Here is a 21361-nt window from a genome sequence, read left to right as displayed (position 1 = left end):
GTTACAAAATACAACCTCAGAGACACTATGTAATACACTATGCAGTATCTTTATACAATTGTTAATGCAACAAGTTAATCGATATAAAATATCACCTCAGATAGTGTGCAGGAAATTAAGTCCCTCAGTGTTCAGCTATGAGATTGAGGAAAAAACATGTACTCACCAATTGACAATGGCATAGCTAAGAGCCACAATGAGGAGTGAAATAGCATAATGCCAGCAATAACACATGGTAATAAACATCATATTATCATGACTAGTTTGGTCCCATTCAGAGCTTCCATTTGGAGGATACAGAATAAATCCAATCTAAAAAAAAATGAAATAATCTGGATTAAAGAGACAGAAAATATTTGTAATTATTTTTAGATTTTATCAATAGCTATAACCTAAGTTTCTCTTCGAAAGGAACCATTATACTATTTTAGCGTGATAATTAGTTTTACTAAAGCTACCTTCCTCACAAAGTCAAAAAGTGCTGTGGTATAATTAGAGAAAAGAAACTGATCAATAATATATAAACGGAGGTAAAAGCACATTCTGCAGTCATATTCCTATAATATCAAGCAAACGAATACAATATGCATTGATCTAGAGAAGATTTATGAATAGGTGCCTCTGGTGGAAGTCTGGAAATTTGCAATAACTCATGGAGTCCCATAGAAGTATGTATAACGATTATAGAAATGTACAAGGAGTGCCAGTCAAGAGTAAGAAACAGTGTGGGGGACAGTGACAGTTTCAAAGCCAAATTTGGACTGCACCAAGGAATAGCAGTGAGTGCCTTCCTCTTCCTGAATATCATGGATGTTCAAAATGAACAAGTGAGACAGGATGTGCGAAGGTCAATAATGTTTTAAGATGACATTGAGGTATGTGGTGATGTGATGAAAACATTACCAAATATCTGTGGAACTAGAGAAAAGAGAAGCATACAGTTCAGTAGATCAAAGATCCAATTTATGATGGTCAGGTTGAGCTAGGCAAGAGGGCCAGAGTGAAGGGTTAAAAACTTTGGGTGAAGACTGGGAGAAAGCAAGCAGTTTCAAATATCTGGATCAGTGGCAGCAGAAAATGCAAATACTGAAGTGGAAATTAAGTGATTGATAAGTCCTGGTTGGAGTAAGTGGAAGAAGTACAGTTTAATGCTACATGTAAAAAACGTTGCGAGACCAGCCTTGCTATATTGTGCAGAAAATTGAATACTATTAACAAGGGAGGAACAATAACTGGATGCTAATAAGATCTAAATGCTAAGATGGATATGTTCATAGAATCCCTACAGTGCAAAAACAGACCTTTTGGCTCATTGAGTCTGCTGTAACCTTCTGAAGAGTATCCCATCCAGCTCCCCAACCCTATCTGCATAAGCCCACATTTCCCATGGCTAAGCTACCTAGCCTGCACATCCCTGGACACTATGGGGCAATTTAGCATGTCAATCCACCTAATCTGTACATCTTTGGACTGTGGAAGGAAACCAGAGCACCCGATGGAAACCCACACAGACACGGGGAGAACATGCAAGCTCCACAGATGTAGTCACCCAAGGCTGGAATTGAACCAAGGTCCCTGGCACTGTGAGGCTGCAGTGCTAACCACTGAGCCACCGTGCTGCCCTAAAAAAAGCAGAGGATGATTCTGATAAATCAACCTCTGGCTTCTGGGTCCAGCACACTCCTGCTGCACCACTCTGGTTACACCACTCTGTTGAGTGTTAAGAAAAGATAAAATCAGGAACCAGCACATCAGGAGGTCAGTGAGGAATGTGGCAGCATAAGAGAAAGTGGAGATTCAATTGGAAAGCCATCTGTTGCAGAGGGAGAGAGGAAAGGTTATACAATAAGTGATGAAGTGGGACTGCCAGGAGTAAGAGGAGGAATGCCTAATGACAAATAGAAAGATGAAATTGCAAGAATCTTAAATGCAGAAGAATGGATGAGTGTCTGAGTGGCTGACATGCAGAGACAAAGAAGGGTGGCCAACCAGCATTGTGATGGTCCCAAGTAAAATGGGAGAAGCCAAAAAAAGAGGAAGATTTCTCAATACCTGGCAAATATTTTATGAAACATTTTTATCTGAATTGATTTTATTCATATTTTCAAAATATTTTTGAACTGCAAATAAATGTTAGATTTAGACCAAGAATTACCATGCTACCAAGCAAGGTTGTGAAAGCAAACACACAAATACAGGCAAGCAGATATAGTGACCTAATGATTTTCACTTTTGTTTTATTAAGTAATGTTTAGTATGGCTCAGTGTGATATTATCTCCTCGCCACTTGGTTTCATGAAACATGGCAGTGAGCCTGTAAAAACAGACATAAAAAGAACAGTTCAACTTGGAGGGAAAGGGCTGTTTAGATACCAAATTACTTTGTCTGGATTACCATGATTTTCCTCATTTGCTTGCAACATTGATTATTAGTTAATGTTATTAAAAAATAATGGACTTGTGCTCATCATCAGCGCTCAATTAAAACACAGATGACCACTGTTGTACAATGGCAAAATGTTGTATTCCCCAACACTTCCATGGAACATTCAGCAGATGTAAATTATGCCACTGCTCTCTATTGAATATTTGAAAAATAAGGGAAAATTATAAATATGCAACACATGTAAGTAACATTAGCCATATGAAAACAAATCAGATGAGCTACTTTCTAATTCAACATAATATTTTATGTCAATACTCTAAACCCTCTTAAACTACAGTCTTCATCATTGCATGGAATAGTTTAATGATGATTGTGATTTCATGTTTTGTATCATACTGCCAATGGCAACCTGTATCATGGTCTATAATCTAAAGGAAGATTCTAAGTCAAAAGAAACATTTAATTAAAACAGGGAAGGGAAAACTTAATAAACTAACACAAAACTTGCATTTAAAATGTTAGGATATTTTCATCAATGGCATTAAATGAATAAAAATCAATTAATTGAAGTTCCACAAAATATTGTGCAGCATTCTCATCACAGAAACTGCAAAAAAACCCAAAACTTTTTACTGTCCCTAAGTACATGTATCAATAATAAATCAAATCAAAAAAGTGCCATATTTTAACATGCACTTTGAGATTGCAACTTCTGTGAAGATGTTTAAATTTAGATCATAAAATGGAGTTCAATTAGCAGAGTATCAATCCACCAGATTCCAAAACTATTGTTCTCGTTCTGCTTTTATTACTTTAAAGCTAAATGCTAAATGCCCTGGAGGAATATGTTATGTCTAGGAAGAATAGAAAGAGACAAAAGCAGGGAAGATGTGAAGACTGGGCTGTGATTTTAAAAGTAATTACTACATTTACATCTAACTACTGTATCATTGACAGTTTTGAGCATTGAAACATCTCAACTCTACAAGGTTGAAAAAAACAGTACGCACGCCTCCCTACTGTTATGTAGAGTATGAGGTGCACAAAGATACTAAATAGCCATTATTTTGCAAGTAAGTTTACTCATTGAGGACAGAATAGTAGTGTTGGAGAATAAGTCATATTAATATGTTTATTGAAGTTTGGAGCCGCACTCCTAACTCAATGAGAGTTGGAACCAGTGGATTAGATTGCTGTCCTCACTGTGCAACTAATAATTTGATGGGATCACATGGAGTAAAAATATGCACCAACATGTTATGATTAAGACACTGGTATAGAAAATCTACTTTTCTGATGCATACTGTCAACACATTTCTGTCCGTTTCAACTGTAAAAGAGGTAACCCACAGTTGCAAATCAGAGTGATAGGTTTGTATTCTCATTGATGCTCAAGAACCCATAGGACAAAATAGCCCAACAAGTTATCCTTCCATTCTCTCTCCAAAGATTCCTCACGACCTGATCATTTCCAGTCATTGAGATGTACAGCGTGGAAGCAGACCCTTTGGTCCAACTTGTCCATGCTGGCCAAATATTCAAACCTAATCTAGTCCCATTTGATAGCACTTGGCCCATATCTCTCTCAACCCTTCCTATTCATATAACCATCCAGGTCCCTTTTAAATGCTGTAAATGTATCAGCCTCCACCACTTCCTCTGGTAGCTCATTCCATACACACACCACCCTCTGCATAAAAAAGTTGCCCCTTAGGTCACTTTTATATCACTCCCCTCCCTCCAGGGAAAAGATCTTGTCTCTTTTTCCTATCCATGCCCCTGATGATTTTATAAACCTCTGTGAGGTCACCACTCTGCCTCCGACACTCCACGGAAAACAGCCCCAGCATGGTCAACCCCTCCCTATAGCTCAAATTCTCCAACTCTGGCAACATTCTTGTAAATCTTTTCTGAATCCATTCAAGTTTCACAACATCTTTCCAATAAGAAGGAGACCAGTATTGCAAGCGATATTCCAAAAGTGGCCTAACCAATGTCCTGTACAGCTACAACATGACCTCCCAACTCCTATACTCAATACTCTGACCAATAAAGGAAAGCATACCAAATGCCTTCTTCACTATCCTATTTACCCGCAACTTTACTTTCAAGGAGCTATGAACCTGCACTCCAAGGTGCAGCAACACGCTCTAGAACCTTACCATTAAGTGTATAAGTCCTGCTAAGATATGCTTTCCCAAAGTGCAGCACCTCACATTTATCTAAATTAAACTCCAGCTGCCATTCCTCAGCCCATTGGCCCATCTGATCAAGATTCCATTGTTATCTGAGGTAACCTTCTTCACTGTCCACTACACCTCCAATTTTGGTGTCATCTCCTATTTTCACATCCAAATCATTTATATAAATGACGAAACGTAGTGAACCTAGCACTGGTTCTTGTGGCACTCCACTAGTCACAGGCCTCCAGTCTGAAAAACAACCCTCCACCACCATCCTCTGTCTTCTACCTTCGAGCCAGTTCTGTATCCAAATGGCTAGCTCTCCCTGTATTCCATGAGATTTAACCCTGCCATCCAGTCTCCCATGTCGAACCTTGTCGAATGCCTATCTGAAATCCATGTAGATCACATCCACCACTCTGCCCTCATCAATCCTCTTTGTGTTTTGATGTTTTGATTATGTTTTTATGTTTTGATTACAGTTTCCCAGCATTTGCAGTGCTTTGCTGTTGCATTTTTTAATTCCCTTAGCTTCACTGTGTCTTACCACAATACTTCCCATAAAGTCCTGATCACCTGCCTCTACAGAAATTAATGTTCTTTTTATTGGCAAATTGTTCAGGAAAGTCTACCAGGCAGACGGATCAAACCATTTCTGGGCCTAAGGGTTTAAATAATTCAGGGATCAATTCTCCCTGAATAAGTTAAGGGCCAAAAAATCACTAAATTGATCAAGATGGTCAAGTCTTAAACTGAAATGCTGGGTTAGCTCATATATGCTGCTCCACAGAAATGGCATGTAATCAGCCTTTGAGCACTTAGCTTTTGAGAGCTAATTTTCAGATATACGGTTTAAAATGTCCAGAAATCTGTCATTACGACTGAAACTGTTTTCTAAATCCAAACTTTCAAACCATTGCTCTGATTAGCACTGTACCCATTTAGCAGTTTTCACCCTTTGGTCATTATAAACACCCACAACAGTTTATGAATAAATTCCTCATGCAAGGTCAATCACTGCCAAGCAGTAATCAAGGAAAACAGGATTCTTGATAGTTAAAACAATATAGAGGATATGATTCAGAAGTGACCTTAAGAGTATTTTTTAGAGAAGGTAAATTGAAAATACTACTTCAAACTAAACCATGCCAGTTGCACATAGAAACATGTTGAAACTGAAGACTGATAATAGGATATTCTTCATCATGCAATGATCAAGCAAAACATTTGGAAGAGCTAATTTGGCAACATAGCAGAAATCTTGAATCATTTCAGATTCAGGTGAACACTACGAACTGGACTTTTAATTTCAGGTTGGTAATTTGAATCAGGAAATCACCCAACTCCATACATTGTCTTCGATATAAAGGAGTCTGCCTCATGTAATTTTCATTCCAGAGGAGTGGGGGCAAGTTGATAACTTGAGGCAGCCATGGAAATGGATGAATGTTGAATGTGGAATTAGAACAGCCACCTTCATTCTCTGGGACTTCGTCCAAGCTTTGTAGAAGCTCTTACCCCTCCCTGACTGTCCCTCATCACACAAGCCACCTGATACATCAATCCACACCACATCATACCTGCCACAGCACTTTCATATCCACCCAACCAGTGTGTATTATGGACAGATATCATGGACATGGGAAAACAAACTTGTAACCCTTTACTAGAGCTTTCATTTAGATGGACGTGATAGAGAGAAGTTCTCTCATACATAAAACCCATCCAAAGATTTCAAATCTATTAAATTTCTATTTAATAATCACATCAAGGACAGCAAATCCCTAAATAGCCTTTTCACTTGGTTAAAATCCAATAGCTTCCTTTTAACAGCACTGTGGATGAATCTAACCCCCGCAGACTGCAGCAGTTCAAAAAAGCACCTCACCTCAACTTTCCCAAAAGCAATTAAGGATAGAAAATAAATGATGCTGGCATAGCATTTTCCAATGAATAAAAAATTATTTTAAATCAAAATGTAGTCACAGCCCTTCTACTGAGAGAAGTGTTTTAAACACTTTGTTTTAATAAAAAGCCTTGGGATATAGCAAGAACAATACCTATTGAAACTTTGGGAGCAGATAGTATATTTTTAACCCAAGATACATCAGATGTCCTTTCAGTAAATGTGTTCTGGAAACGTGTGACTTTGTTTAATCTGACTGACAACAACCTTGTTTATACAAAATCTTTTTAAAGGGCTGGGGTTTGAAATATTTCAACTCACAACATTTAAATAGATGTTATCGGTTTACATTTTTGCCATAAATTTATGACTCCTATCCTGCAGGTTACGGCTGTTCGAGAGCAAAAATTGGGTCAAACTTCATATGGCCTTATAGAGATTGGACTTCTAACCTGTGTGATTCACGCCCTAGACTGTTAATGGGGTTTTGATAATGGTCAGTGGAGGCTAAATTGCCCTTCTTTTGCGTAACTAAGTTGCAGGCATGAAGTCAAAGTTACGGTAGCATGCATCAATCTATTGCAAACATGTGATATTTCCACTGTTGGCCCCATATAATTTATTTTAAAATTCTATATTTCCAACAATCATGTGGGTTAATTTCATCAATCGTAATTGCATTTAGTTACACCTGCACCCAGTTGTTAGGCCAGTTAAAGACCTAAGAAACCATATGATCTGGCACATAAAGGCAAAGTGCCTACATTTCTGTCTAGTGTGCTTATACACTGACAATATAGATATTTTATGCCAAATAGTTGAACTGCAAAAGCAAAGCCATAAATGATTTCTGTTCATGCATGCTGGGCTTCAGCTGTAATCCTCAATAGTTTGGAGTATCTTTCCCACTTCCATCTTTACACATTTTATTGCCACAAATCTCATTTTGCTCCTTTACCATCATTTCTTTTCTCATTATTAACTTGAAGTTTGTTTGTTTTCTCTCACCAGTGTTACCCAGTCATTGTCTCTTATTCTATTTTCCTGCTTACACACTAGAAGTGGTGGATTTAAGGAGGGATTAGTATTCATAGTTTATGGAAGAGGGAGGAGAAAATTCAAATCAAAAGTAGTCCTTACCTGCCAGAACCAACTGCCCTGCAGTATACAAAGGCTTGTCCTCAAAAGCTCCAGTACTATATTCCCCCGGAGGAAAACTTCAAGAAAGATGCTAAGAGAACCACCAAACACGGCCACCAACAGCAGGATGTGCACATGAATATCAAGCATCGCACGACCATGAACATGGTAATAAAACAAAAAACCTGCAGAGTAAATAAAATGATTATTGTGGGGGATGTTGGGTAGCAAGGAATACCTTCCTAGGTGATTCTCACACATTCTAGATTTTACCAACTGAACTAGCGAATGTATGGAAGTCAAACACTATTAATCTCTCCTAAAGCGTTACATTTGTCATTTTCAGATGAATTGGTTTGTGGGGTTCTCCCAGTTGTTGGCTGCAACTTTGACAGAGGTTTCTCTGAAACAGAAGCAAACATTGAGAAAGTATTCAGAGATTCAACCTGTTTTGACTTTTGTGCTGAGAAAGAATATGCATAGTTTAATTATTAGCAAGAATATCCAAGCACTTGTCGACATTTGTCCCTTGTTTATTTCAATCACCCATACAGAAGTAAGAACCCTCCTCCCACAATGCATGCTGCAAAATTTAAAATAAAAAGTGCAAGCAATGAATGTAGTTAATTAAACCTAATAATGAAGTTCATTGTTTATTCACAAATTACACAAAACACTTACAAAATAGCCATGAAAAATTTATAAAATGACCCCAAAGGATCCAATTGCATCTAAATTAAAATCCCACAGGAACTGCATTTTGAATTACAAAACGGCATATTTGCAGGACCATCAAACTCAATTCTATACACAACACAGTAACACTTAGAAAAATCATTTAATTTTTTCCTCAATACTACTATCATTAGATGGAATTTTGATGATATCAGATAAAATATTGTGAAGAAATATTTTTTAGGCCAAAAACTAAACAAGATTATTTAAGGCAACACTCCAATTAGCTCTTGGAGAGCACTTTGGAGAGAGTGATCATAATTCGGTTGTTTAGTTTAGCGATGGAAAGGGATATGTACATAACACAGGGCAAGAATTATAGATGGGGGATTGACAATTATAATGTGATTAGGCAAGGCTTAGGAGGCATAAAATGGGGTAGCAAAATGCAGGGGATGGGGACAATCGAAATGTGGAGCTGGTTTAAAGAACAAATATTGCATGTCATTGCTAGGTATGTCCCTGTCAGGCAGGGAGGAAGTGATAAGGTAAGGGAACTGTGGTTTACTAAAGAAATTGTAGCTCTTGTTAAGCGGAAGATAGGGGCTTATTGAACGTTGAGATGAGATGGTTCAGATGAGGCAATGGAGTGTTACAGATTTGCTACGAATGATTTAAAGTGAGAGTTATGAAGAGCAAGGAGGCAACATGAGCAGTCTTCAGCAGGTGGAATAAAGGAGAGCCCTAAAGCTTTCTATCAATATGTGAGAAATAAAAGGATGACTAGGGTAGGAATAGGGCCAGGCAAAGACAGCAGTGGGACCTGTGGACCCTGTGGAGATCGGAGAGGTGCTAAACAAATATTTATCATCTGTTTTCACTCAAGAAAAAGAGAATATTGTAGAGGAGAAGACTGAGATACCAGCTATTAGACTAGAAAGGAATGAGGTTAGTAAGGAGGAGGTGTTATCTGTTGATGGAAAATATTCAGCCTGGAGTCCGGTTACCAGTGGTGTGCCACAGGATCTGTTTTGGGACTACTACTGTTTGTCATTTTTATAAATGACTTGGACGCAGGCACAGGTGGATGGATTAGTAAGTTTGCAGATGACACTAAAGTCAGTGGAATGGTGGACAGTGTAGAAGAATGTTGCAGGTTGCAGGGGACTTTAATAAACTGCAGAATTGGGCTGAGAGGTGGCAAATGGAATTCAATTCAGAAAAATGTGAGGTGATTCACTTTGGGAAGAATAGCAGGAAGGCAGAATACTGGGTCAATGGAAAGATTCTTGACAGTGTGGATGTGCAGAGGGATCTTGGTGTCCACGTAAATAGATCCCTGAAAATTGCCACCAGGTTGATAGTGCTGTTAAGAAGGTATACGGTGTGTTAGGTTTGATTGGTCGAGAATTTGAGTTCCCGGAGCCATGATGCCATGCTGCAACTGTACAAAACGCTAGTGCAGCTTCACCTGGAATATTGTGTACAGTTCTGGTTGCCATATTTCGGGAAGGACGTGGAAGCATTGGAAAAGGTGTAGAGGAGATTTACCAGGAAGTTGCATGGTTTGGAGGGAGGGTCTTATGAGGAAAGGCTGAGGGACTTGGGTCTGTTCTCATTGGAGAGAAGAAGGCCAAAAGGGGATTTAATAGAGACATACAAGATGATCAGTAGATTAGATAGAGTGGATAGTGAGAGTCTTTTTTCCAAGGATGATGATATCAACTTGTATGAGGGGACATAGCTGCAAATTGAGGGGTGATAGATTTAAGACAGATATCAGAGGCAGGTTCTTTAGTCAGAGAGTGGTCAGGATGTAGAATGCCCTGCCTGCCAATGTAGTTAACTCAGCCATATTAGAGGCATTTAAACAGTTCTTGGATAAGCATATGGATGATGATGGAATAGTGTCGGGGGATGGGCTTAGATAGGTCGGCGCAACATTGAGGGTCGAAAGGCCTGTTCTGCACTGTATTGTTCTATGTCCTTATTGCTGTGCATCAGATAAACTGCGTCACTTTTAGAGGTATTTGTGATGATTTGGGTTCTGCCAGGGCCACTCATCTCCTGACTTCATGACTGCCTTGATCCAAATGTGGACAAAAGAGATCAACTGCAGAGGTTAGGTGAGGATGGATGCCTTCTGAGTATGCCATCAGGGAGCTCTGAAAGAAGTGGTGTAAATGGGAATTGGGGGATATCTCTCCATTAGTTGGATTCAGATCTAGTACAAAGGAAGACTGTTGTGATTATTGGAAGTCAATCACTTTAGTCCCAGAACATTTCTGCAGGATTTCCTCAAGGTTGAGTGCTAGGCTCAACCATCTTCCCTCCAACACAAGTTCAGAAGCAGGGATGTTTGCTGATGATCGCATAATATTAAGTACCGTTTACATCTCCACAGATACCGAAGCAGTCCTTGTCAAAACCATTTTTCATACTCATGTAAAGCATTACCCTCTATATTTGTGATATTTTTAGGGTATTCATCGTTATGTAGATTTAGATAGCATGAAAACTAAAAACTGGATAAGTTCCTGTCTATTTCTAAATCTTTTAATGTGGGATTTATACATATGACATTTTGTTAATTATTGTCAATAAATTGCCCATAACCTGTTACCAAAATGGGATGATAAACTCACAAAGTTGACGTTGGATGTTTCAAATTTATTGATAATGAATTAGGGTAGGAGCTTCCAAATGAAAATTATATGATTCCAAGCATTTCCTAAGGGTAAATGTCATATAAACATTACACATTTGGCTTTGCACACTCTCTCATCAGCCCATTCACTCCAACCACATCTTGAAATGAAATACCCATGTTCTTCACCCAAAACTCACTGTCCTCACTCAATAGCTACAGGATTCACTGTCATCTCTTCCATTCACCTTTCACAGCCCAAAATTAATCTATATAACATTGGATTCTATCACATTCTTTTTCTCTTAAGGAAAACTTCAGCATAACAATTTGTTGATGCAAGAGCAACCAAACAAATTAGTTGGATAACCAGAGCTTGCAGTCTCCAAGTCTCAAACTCTGTCCTTGGTGGATTAATTTTCTCCTAAATTATTCTTTGTAGACTTCAGAGTTATATTAAGCTAAATAAGCAAGCAAAGCAATACCTATGACTATAATTGTGTTTGAACCAGTTAGATTGATAATTCTTCAGCCTTAATGTACTTAGACACGGATCGGTTCAATGCAACCTTATTACAAAGCTTCAGAAGTACCTTACTGATGTGAGCTTATGCCTGAAAAAAGATTGATCTCCAACTGACTCAAAGGAAGCATTTTATTTTTGTTGATATTTTCAGTTTCCTATAACCTCAGATTACCTCAGTTCAGACCCTCCCATTACAGCTCAGGATCTGGGCCAATCTCACTGCACTTTGCCCTGGGTCACTCAGACCACTGCAGCTTTGGGTGGGACATTGTGCAGCTTTGTCCCCAAGCACAGTTCACTGACTCCCACCTCGCTGTTTCTCCAATCACAGACTCTTTCTCTTGATGAGGGAATCTGAGTGGGGCAACAGACAGTCATACTCAATGATTGGAGGCACAACTCACAGATATTGTCTCTGCCATATTGGGGCAGACTTTTCAAAACTGATCACAATCATATTTGATTTTTTTCTCAGTGATTTGATTGCTTTCAGGAGAAAAAAAATGCTCTTTGCACCTGTGCATTTTCAGCACTGGTCCATATGCAGCAAGACCTGGACAGCATGGAGGCTGTAGACTCCTGTGGTAAGTAACAGGTGTATAGTATCACAAATGTGCCAGACACTGAGCATGTCCAAAAAGGCAGAATTCAATCGTTTTCCCTTGATGTTCAATAGTATTTCCATCATTGAATCTGCCACTATCAACATCCTGCAGATACCATTGTGTGTACGGAAAACTCTCCATTTGCCTCAGTGTGACAGCTCCCAACAATATTCAAGAAGCTGTGAGTGGCACCCCATTCAACACTTTCAATATTTAATCTCTCCATCATTGACACACAGCAGTAGCATCTACAAGATGCACTACAGGAACTCAGTAAAACTTTAACAACACCTTCCAAACCTATGACCTCAACCACCAGAATGGACAACGGCAGCAGATGCAAGAGAGTTCCACCATCTCGTAGTTCCCCTTTCAGACAGACCATTCAGTTTTAGAACTCTATTTATTTACTGTCGCTGATTCAAAGACTTGGAATCCTTTTCAGAGAGTACTGTGGGTGTCCCAACACCTGAAAGACTGCAGTAGTTCAAGGAGGGTGCTCAACCGCCACCATTTTAGATGTGATTAGGGATGGGCAATAAATGGTGGCCTTGCCAGTGATGCTCATACTCCAAGAAAGAATTTTAAAGAAACACTGCTTCATTCTACATGTATCATTTGGGTATATTCCTTAGAGTTTTGAAAATCCAACTTTGATTAGAATTATAGTCAGAGTGTTGTACAGCATGGAAACAAACCCATCAGTCCGTTTCATCCATGCTGAACAAATTCACATTTGTCAGCATTTGACCTGTATTCCTCTTCATGTATCCATCCAGATGCCTTTTAAATGTAATTGTACCAGTCTCCACCATTTCCTCTGGCAGCTTATTCCATACACACACCATCCTCTATGTGAAAAAGTTGCCCATTAGGTCCTTTCAAAATCCTTCTCTTCTTACCTTAACCTGTGCTCTCTAGTTTTGGAGTCCCCTACCTTGGGGAAAAGACCTTGGCTATTCACCCTATCTATGCCCTTTTATGATTTTATAAACCTCTAGAAGGTCACCCCTCACCCTCTAATGTTCCAGGGAAAACGACCCCAGCCTATTCAATCTCTCCTTATAGCTCAAACTCTCCAACCCTGATAACATCCTTGTAAATCTTTTCTGAATCCTTTTCAAGTTTCATAAGATCTGTCCTCTATCAGGGAGACCAGAATTGAACAGAGTATTCTAAACATGGCCTAACCAATGTCCTATACAGCTTCAACATGCAATCCCAACTCCTATATTCAGTACACTGACAAATAAAGGCAAGTGTACCAAATGCTTTCTTCACTACCCTGTCTATCTGCGACTCCACTTTCAAGGAACTATGAATCTGCACCCACGGTCTCTTTTTGGCAAGGATCCCCAGGATCCTACCATTAAATGTATAAGTCCTGCCCTGATTTGCCTTACCAAAATGGAACACCTCACATTTACCTAAATTAAATTCCGTCTGCCACTCCCCGAGTTATCAGCCCATCTGATCAAGGTCCCGTTGTACTTCTTCACTGTACACTACACCACATGTTCACATCCAAATCATTTACATAAATGACAAAAAGCAGTGAACCAGCACAGATCCTTGCAGCACACTGCTGGTTAGAGACCGCCAGTCCAAAACACAACCCTTTACCACCAACATCTGTTTCCTAACTTCAAAACAACTGCGTGTCAAAATGGCTAGCTCTCCCTGGATTCCATGTCATCTGACTTTCCTACATAAGGGTCACCATACTTCAGGTAAGGGAAGAGGTTGAGAAGAAGGGTCCTTCATTGTAACTTCAGCTGGTGCAGGAATTGAACCTATTGGTATCATTCTGCATGGCAAATGAGCTATTCAGCCAACTGAGCTAACTCACACCACCACCCCCATTACCATTGGTGACTTAGGAAATTCTTGCCTTTGAATTACAAATTTGCAAATTCAGATTTGCAAATTCAGTAATCTTTTGATTTCCATAGGGAAGACCAGAAGACCATAACACATAGTAGAGATTAGTAATCTGATCCATCAATCTGCTCCAACAACCAATGAGATCATGACTGATCTGATAATCCTCAAGCCACTTTCCTGCCTTTTACACATAACCCTTGATTTCTTTACCAGTTACAAATATATATCAACCTGGGACTACCAGTTAGTTATCACACATTTTTTTACAAGGTGCAACAAGAGCATTTTGAGTGGCTATGACACCACTGGCGAACTTAGCCATACATGCTCCCTTCTGGCTAACTCTCAATTATAAACATTACACAGTTAGGTTATAAGTCTTTGTTACTTTAAGAATGAATCAACAAACCTTCAATGAAGACTGCAATGGCAAGCATGAGCCTGTCAAGAGCTAATGGCACTGCAGGCGTTATATGGACTATAATGTCCACAATCCCTGAGATGCCATAGAAGAGATACATAGTTGCATGCTGCCAGTTCATCAGGTGATCCCAATGCTTTTCTTCGTAGTTATAAAGCTTCAGATGGGGCCCATCAGGAACAAACTGCTCTGCTATCATGCCTACAACAACAACAAAAATTAAAAGGATGTCATTCTTTCATTCTTTAAACACAAAACATTTCACAGTGTTTTCTGGGTGATGAACATGTCAATACAATATTTTTAACAAAATTACATTACTTGGGTGCTATTCCTTCATAATGACCAACCGATGAATTCACAGAAATTTAACCTCTGAATACTTAAAATGTTAAACACATGAGGTCATATAAATACAGAGCAAACACTCAAAGAACAACAAAACTGCAGTCAGAGTGTAGCATCAAGCTCTCAGTCTTACGCAGAACAGCCAGACAACAGGAATGAAAATGTATTCATATTGTACTAAATCCTAAAGTCTATTTGCTAATGGGGACAGTTCTGTAAAGTGTGAGATTATACATACTTTCCTCAAAGGAACAGTCAATTCATTTTGTTTTTACTCACACATGGGATGTGAGCCACTGGCTTCGGCCAGTATTTTATCCCTTCTCTAATTACCTTGAGATGGTGATGATGAGTTGCTGTCATGAATCAATGTGGTCCATGTGCTTTTGGTAGACATATAATGCTGTTAGGGAGGGAGTTCCAGGATTTGGATCCAGCAACACTGAAGGAATGGCAGTATATTTCCACATCAAGATAATGAGTAGCTTGGAAGGAAACTTGCACATATTGACGTTTTTAGGTATCTGCTGCCCATTGGTCTGAGCTGCAAATGACCTTTACGTACTGTCTGCGCTATTTAAGATTGTTCGCGATTATGTAGGCACTAAATTGAACATTAGTTTAAAGCCTATTTTATTTGTCCCTCTGTAGCCTCGCAGTTTAAAGGGAAGATTGATGCCTGTTGATCTGCAGCGTGGCAGAATTTGGGAATCCTTGAATTACATTGTGAAACCCAAAGCCAATTGTGGGTAAGGTCAGTGGCATTGATGTAACAGAAAATCTATATTGTACATTACTGCTTAGATTCTAAAATCAATAATTATCTATTGACTTGTGGAAAGTTATCAGAGAAATCATTGGGAACTGAATATCACCAAGATAATATTTTGATTCCAACTTGAAATATCCGATAGCCAGAGAGTCGGTGGGAGCAGCATTGACTGGAGTTGCACATCGATCCTTATGAAATTCCAGATGCAGCAGTCTCCATGGGAATTGACCCAGAATTTTCAGATTCTGATGGATAATTTCTCTGCAGTGGGAACCCTCTGAAAAACACCTCATGGTGTCAGAAGTTCAACAGGTTCCACTTCTGTTACTTTGATAGTTACATAGGTTAAAAACCTAGTATAACTTCTGATACCTAGCAAGCTGACACTCTCCTCCGAAAACTACCAAACTATCCCACCCAAATACACTTCACGACCCCCGATCCACGACCACAACCCCTCCCACCTAACCAAGCCCCTCAAATTCAATCTAGTTCTAAACCGTGACCCCAGCATCTGATGCTCACCCACACACCTGCCTATCACCGATTCTGCCTTCAGAACCTGCCTCCCACAAGGCCCTGCTCCTAATATACTCTTCCCCATCACTGGCCTGTACCCCCAGTAACTGCTCAGCACATATCTCTGGCCAACAAACCTCCTTGCTCATTACCCCTAATACCCCCTCCTCCACACTGCTGGTTCTAGGGGCTTGAGTTCCTTTAAATAACCTGTGCTAATTTCCATAGTGCTTTATGTTTCTAATGGAGGCAAGTTTGAAATTCTCAGCTGTAAAGATGGAGCTCAGCACTAATGTAAAAACTATGAGTGGAATGGCAATCCGACTGTGGATGTCGCTCCTCCAAATATCTATGCCATTGTGTTTTACAATTGTGTCTCTAAATTAGGATAAGATGCAGGAATGAAGCCAGTCAGCTGACCTGCTCGGAATTCTGCACACCACAAATTGAGGACACAGGGGGTGTAGGGTATAAAATGTTCACAACTGTAAACAATAACTAGCTGTACCACCAAATATTTTTATGAATGTAAATTTATAATAATAAAGGACCACAAATCTCTGCTAGGTTTACTTAAAGAGGACAAGGCAGTGGCACCCATAGTTTCAGACAAAATTCAGCAGTGGGCTCTAATACTAAGCATCTATAATTACAAGCTATTACATAAATAATAAGGAAGGCCAAGTAGCAAATGCAGATGCATTGAGCTGCCTCCCAATGGTAAAATACACCACTGGTGGTACCACCAATGGAAGAGTCTGCAATGGTTTTAAATTCTCTGAACAATATTTGCATCTTATTATGGGGAGCAAGAGTGATCATCTTGAGCAATGGTCCAGATACCACTGCTGAACTCCACCAGGGTCATCCAGGGGTTTCCAAAATGAAGTTGCTGGCAAGACGTTATATCTGGTGGCCGGGATTAGATGTATACATAGCCGCACTGGTGGGGCAATGCCTAGAGTGCCAACAAGGTCAAAGATTACAGGGACATTGATAGAAAAACTGTGCATATGTTTTGCAATGCATAGACTCCCGGAGTGTTAGTCACAGATTATCGATTACCAGCAGGGAATTTGAGTATTTTCCAAAGTTAATGGTATTCGACATAAGGACAACTCCAAACTAACCATCATCCAATGGTTTGGCAGAAATAGCAGTCCAAACTTTGAAAGCAGACTTAAAGAAGCAGCCTACAGTTTTAGGTGATACCAAATTATCCCAGTTCCTGTTTAATTATAGGACCATTCTAATTATGGGATATAGGACCATGCAACTACAGAGATAGTTCCAACAGAGTTACTAATGGGAAGAAGATAAAACTTGATCCCCCCAGACCTAAGGATTATGGTGAAATGGCATCAGGAATGCTGATGCCAGACACAAGACTCTGTGAAACAACAGAGACAGTTTATTCCGGGGAACAAAGTTTGGTATAGGAACCACAGGAATGGCCCTGCATGCTAAAGAAGCATGGTCAACACCAAGTCAGGCCCATTGACTTGTAAAATTTGGCAGGTGTGAAAGTCCTCCACAAACATGATGACATTATAAAAGCTGCAAACTCACAAAACGCTGTGATAGCAAAACCTGCCCAGCTCCTCAAAAGCTTTTCCAATTGTTCTGGAACCCATGGGTTCTCCCGCACCATCTAGCGTTGAAGATAGCTCAGAATCTGAGTTGGACACAGTGGATGGCACCACTTTGATACTTTTGCCTTGTAAAGAAGAGTATGAATTTCTTCTGTCACACTCTGGGCACAAGAAGTGAGCTACTTTGTGGTACATGCCACCTGAATCCGAGGCAGAGTTGGAGAAACCTAACCTGGTGCTAAACCACCCCGGGAAGAGCGACAAAAAAAAATGAACAAGCCTTGTCCATGGACTCAGAGAGGGAAGAATGTAGTGATTGTAACGAGGTCAGCCAAGTGGACCTCATAGGATGAGCTCCCTGATTCGGGCTGTTAACTTGGTCCAATCAGGAAGTGTCAGAAGCTCTATTCACTCAGAGGTAGCTCTGAAGGAGTTGGATCACTGAGAACAACCCTCCACGTGAAAATAAAGGCTGACTTGGATACTGGACTCTGTGGTGTTATTTCAATGTCCCCTAATAGCTGATTGTCTTTGTTTGAATGCAATTATACTTTTATTAAAAAGTAGTTAAATGATATTTATTTTCATACCATTTGCTGCTTTCTCTCTTTCATCCCATGTTCACAATTATTCCAATGTTATTTATACAGTTACCAAGCAATTATCTGAGAAACTAGCAGGTACTAAGCAGCACAGGCTCTGTAGATATGACAACACAACACAAGCCCGAAAATTTAAATTGCAAAATTATCAACTTCCAGCCACTTTTGTTGTGCAATCATTCCCCAGATGATCACAATTACATGGGAGTGTGAAAAATGGTCACAAGTTGATAGAATTGAATTGTGCAGTCCCATGAGACAAATGCACCTGCCCCCTAAAACTAGTTTAATACCTTTATTTCACATCACCTACTAATTGCTTGGTAATAATTTTCCACAACTAATGACATGTTTGTTTTTCTCATTTGCTTTCCAACAAGTAACATTTGCTTCAGCGTTGACACTTAGACTCATAGAGATGTATAGCACGGAAACAGACCCTTTGGTCCAACCCATCCATGCCGACCAGATATCCCAACCCAATCTAGTCTCACTTGCCAGCACTTGGCCCATATCCCTCCAAATGCTTCTTATTCATATACCCATCCAGATGCCTTTTAATGTTGCAATTGTACTAGCGTCCAGCACTTCCTCTGGCAGCTCATTCCATACACGTACCACCCTCTATGAGAAAAAGTTGCCCATTAGGTATCTTTTATATCTTTCCCCTTTCACCCTAAACCTATGCCCTCTAGTTCTAGACTCCCCAACCACAGGGAAAAGACTTTTGTCAATTTATCCTATCCATGTCCCTCATGATTTCAAAAACCTCTATAAGGTCAAACCTTAGGCTCTGATGTTCCACGGAAAAAAGCCCCAGCCTGTTCAGCCTCTCCCTACAGCTCAAATCTTCCAACCCTGGCAACATCCTTGTAAATCTTTTCTGAACCCTTTCAAGTTTCACAACATTTTTCCGATAGGAAGGAGACCAGAATTGCACTCAATATTCCAACACTGGCCTGACCAATGTCCTGTACAGCTGCAACATAACCTCCCAACTCCTGTACTCAATACTCTAACCAATACAGGAAAGCATACCAAACGCCTTCTTCACTATCCTATCTACCTGCAACTCCATTTCCAAGGAGCTATGAACCTGCACTCCATGGTCGCTTTGTCTAGCAACACTCTCTAGGACCTTACCATTCAGTGTGTAAGTGTTGCTAAAATTTACTTTCCCAAAATGCAGCACCTCACATTTATCTAAATTAAATTCTATCTGCCACTCTTCAGACCATTGGCCCATCTGATCAAGATTCCGTTGTAATCTGAGGTAATCTTTTTCATTGCCCACTGGACCTCCAATTTTGGTGTCATCTGCAAACTTACTAACTATATCTCCTATATTCACATTCAAATCATTTATATAAATGACAAAACGTAGTGAACCTAGCACCGATTCTTGTGGCACTCCACTAGTCACAGGCCTCCAGTCTGAAAAACAACCCTCCACCACCACCCTCTGTCTTCTACCTTCGAGTCAGTTCTGCATTCAAATGGCTAGTTCTCCCTGAATTCCATGAGATCTAACGTTGCTCACCAGTCTCCCATAGGAAGCCTTGTCAAACACCTTACTGAAGTCCATATAGATCACATCTACCGCTCTGCCCTCATCAATCCTCTTTGTTACTTCTTCAAAAAACTCAGTTTGTGAGGCATAATTTCCCACTCATAAAGTCATGTTGACTATCCCTAATCAATCCTTGCCTTTTGAAATAAATATACATGGGTAAAAACAATGACTGCAGATGCTGGAAACCAGAGTTTAGATTTGAGTAGTGCTGGGAAAGTCCAGCAGTTCAGGCAGCATCCGAGGGATAGTAAAATTGACATTTCAGGCAAAAGCCCTTCATCAGGAATACAGACAGGGTGCCTGTAGGAAAATTCAGTAGAAGATTTTCCAGGTAAAAACTGATTATTACTGCCAGAGGAAGTGGTGGAGGCTAGTACAATTGCAACATTTAAAAGGCATCTGGATGGGTATGTGAATGGGAAGGGTTTGGAGGGATATGGACCAGGTGCTGACTGGTGTGACTTGATTGCGTTGGGAAATCTGGTCGGCATGGATGAGTTGGACTGAAGGGTCTGTTCCCATGCTGTACATCTCTATGGCTCTGTGATTCTATAATTCCAGTCACAAGTAATCAATGAACTATTTTGTCTTTTCTTTTCTTCATCTCACCATTGCCCTTTCTCCATTCTCAACTTCATATTTGTACAACCTCATTACATTTCATTGGCCCTATTAAGACCAGCAAGATGCAATGGATAAAACATAAGAACATAAGAGCTCGGGTCAGGAGTAGGCCGTCTGGCCCTTCGAGCCCGCCCCGTCATTCATTAAGATCATGACTGATCTTTTTGTGGCCTCAGCTCCACTTACGCCCTTCACCATAACCCTTAATTCATTTACTGTTCAAAAAATGATCTATCTTAGCTTTAAAAGCATTTACTGAGGAATTTTATCTTAGCCTGCTTGGCGCACTCTCCTCATTCCTGATGAAGGGCTTATGCCCGAAACGTCGAATTTCCTATTCCTTGGATGCTGCCTAACCTGCTGTGCTTTAACCAGCAACACATTTTCAGCATTTACTGAGGAAGCCTCAACTACCTCCCTTGGCACAGAATTCCACAGATTCACAAACGTCTGGGTGAAGAAGTTCCTTCTCAATTCAGTCCTAAATCTGCGCACCCTAATTTTGAGGCTATGCTCTCTTGTCCTAGCTTCACCGGCCAGTGGAAACATTCTCTCTACTTCTTTCTTGTCTATTCCCTTCATAATTTTATATTTTTTGATATGTTACCCCCCATTCTTCTAAATTCAAATGAATATAATCCCAGTCTACTCAGTCTCTCCCTCATAAGCCAACCCGTCAACTTTGGAATCAACCTAGTGAACCTCTTCTGCACCCCCTCCAGTGCCAGTACATCCTTTCTCAAGTAAGGAGACCAAAACCACATGCAGTACTCCAGGTGTGGCCTCACCAGCACCATATACATCTGCAATATAACCTCCCTGCTTTTCAACTCAATCTCTTTAGCAACAAAGGACAAAATTCCATTTATCTTCTTAATTACCCGTTGCACCTGCAGACCAACCTTTATAATTCATGCACAAGAACACCCAGGTCCCCCTACAAAGCAGTGCGTTGCAA

General features: G+C 40.0%; 1 protein-coding gene across 3 annotated transcripts in view; it reads right to left on the bottom strand.

The window, feature by feature from the left end:
- Positions 1-21361, bottom strand: part of tmem45a (transmembrane protein 45a) — a 96028-nt gene that overhangs the window by 11055 nt on the left and 63612 nt on the right. For 2 of the 3 annotated variants that reach the window (XM_060833169.1, XM_060833170.1), the window contains exons 5-7: positions 14362-14574; positions 7616-7800; positions 167-312 (exon numbers count right to left, since the gene is read on the bottom strand). In XM_060833169.1, coding sequence (XP_060689152.1) covers positions 167-312; positions 7616-7800; positions 14362-14574 — 544 coding nt within the window. Of the gene's footprint in view, positions 1-162; positions 313-7615; positions 7801-14361; positions 14575-21361 lie in introns of those variants that run through there. The other variant, XM_060833171.1, reaches the window with a different exon arrangement.

The sequence above is a fragment of the Hemiscyllium ocellatum genome, chromosome 12 (genome assembly GCF_020745735.1).
Source record: "Hemiscyllium ocellatum isolate sHemOce1 chromosome 12, sHemOce1.pat.X.cur, whole genome shotgun sequence".
In the NCBI taxonomy this organism is placed as follows: domain Eukaryota; kingdom Metazoa; phylum Chordata; class Chondrichthyes; order Orectolobiformes; family Hemiscylliidae; genus Hemiscyllium; species Hemiscyllium ocellatum.
This window is presented reverse-complemented; position numbering and strand designations above follow the sequence as displayed.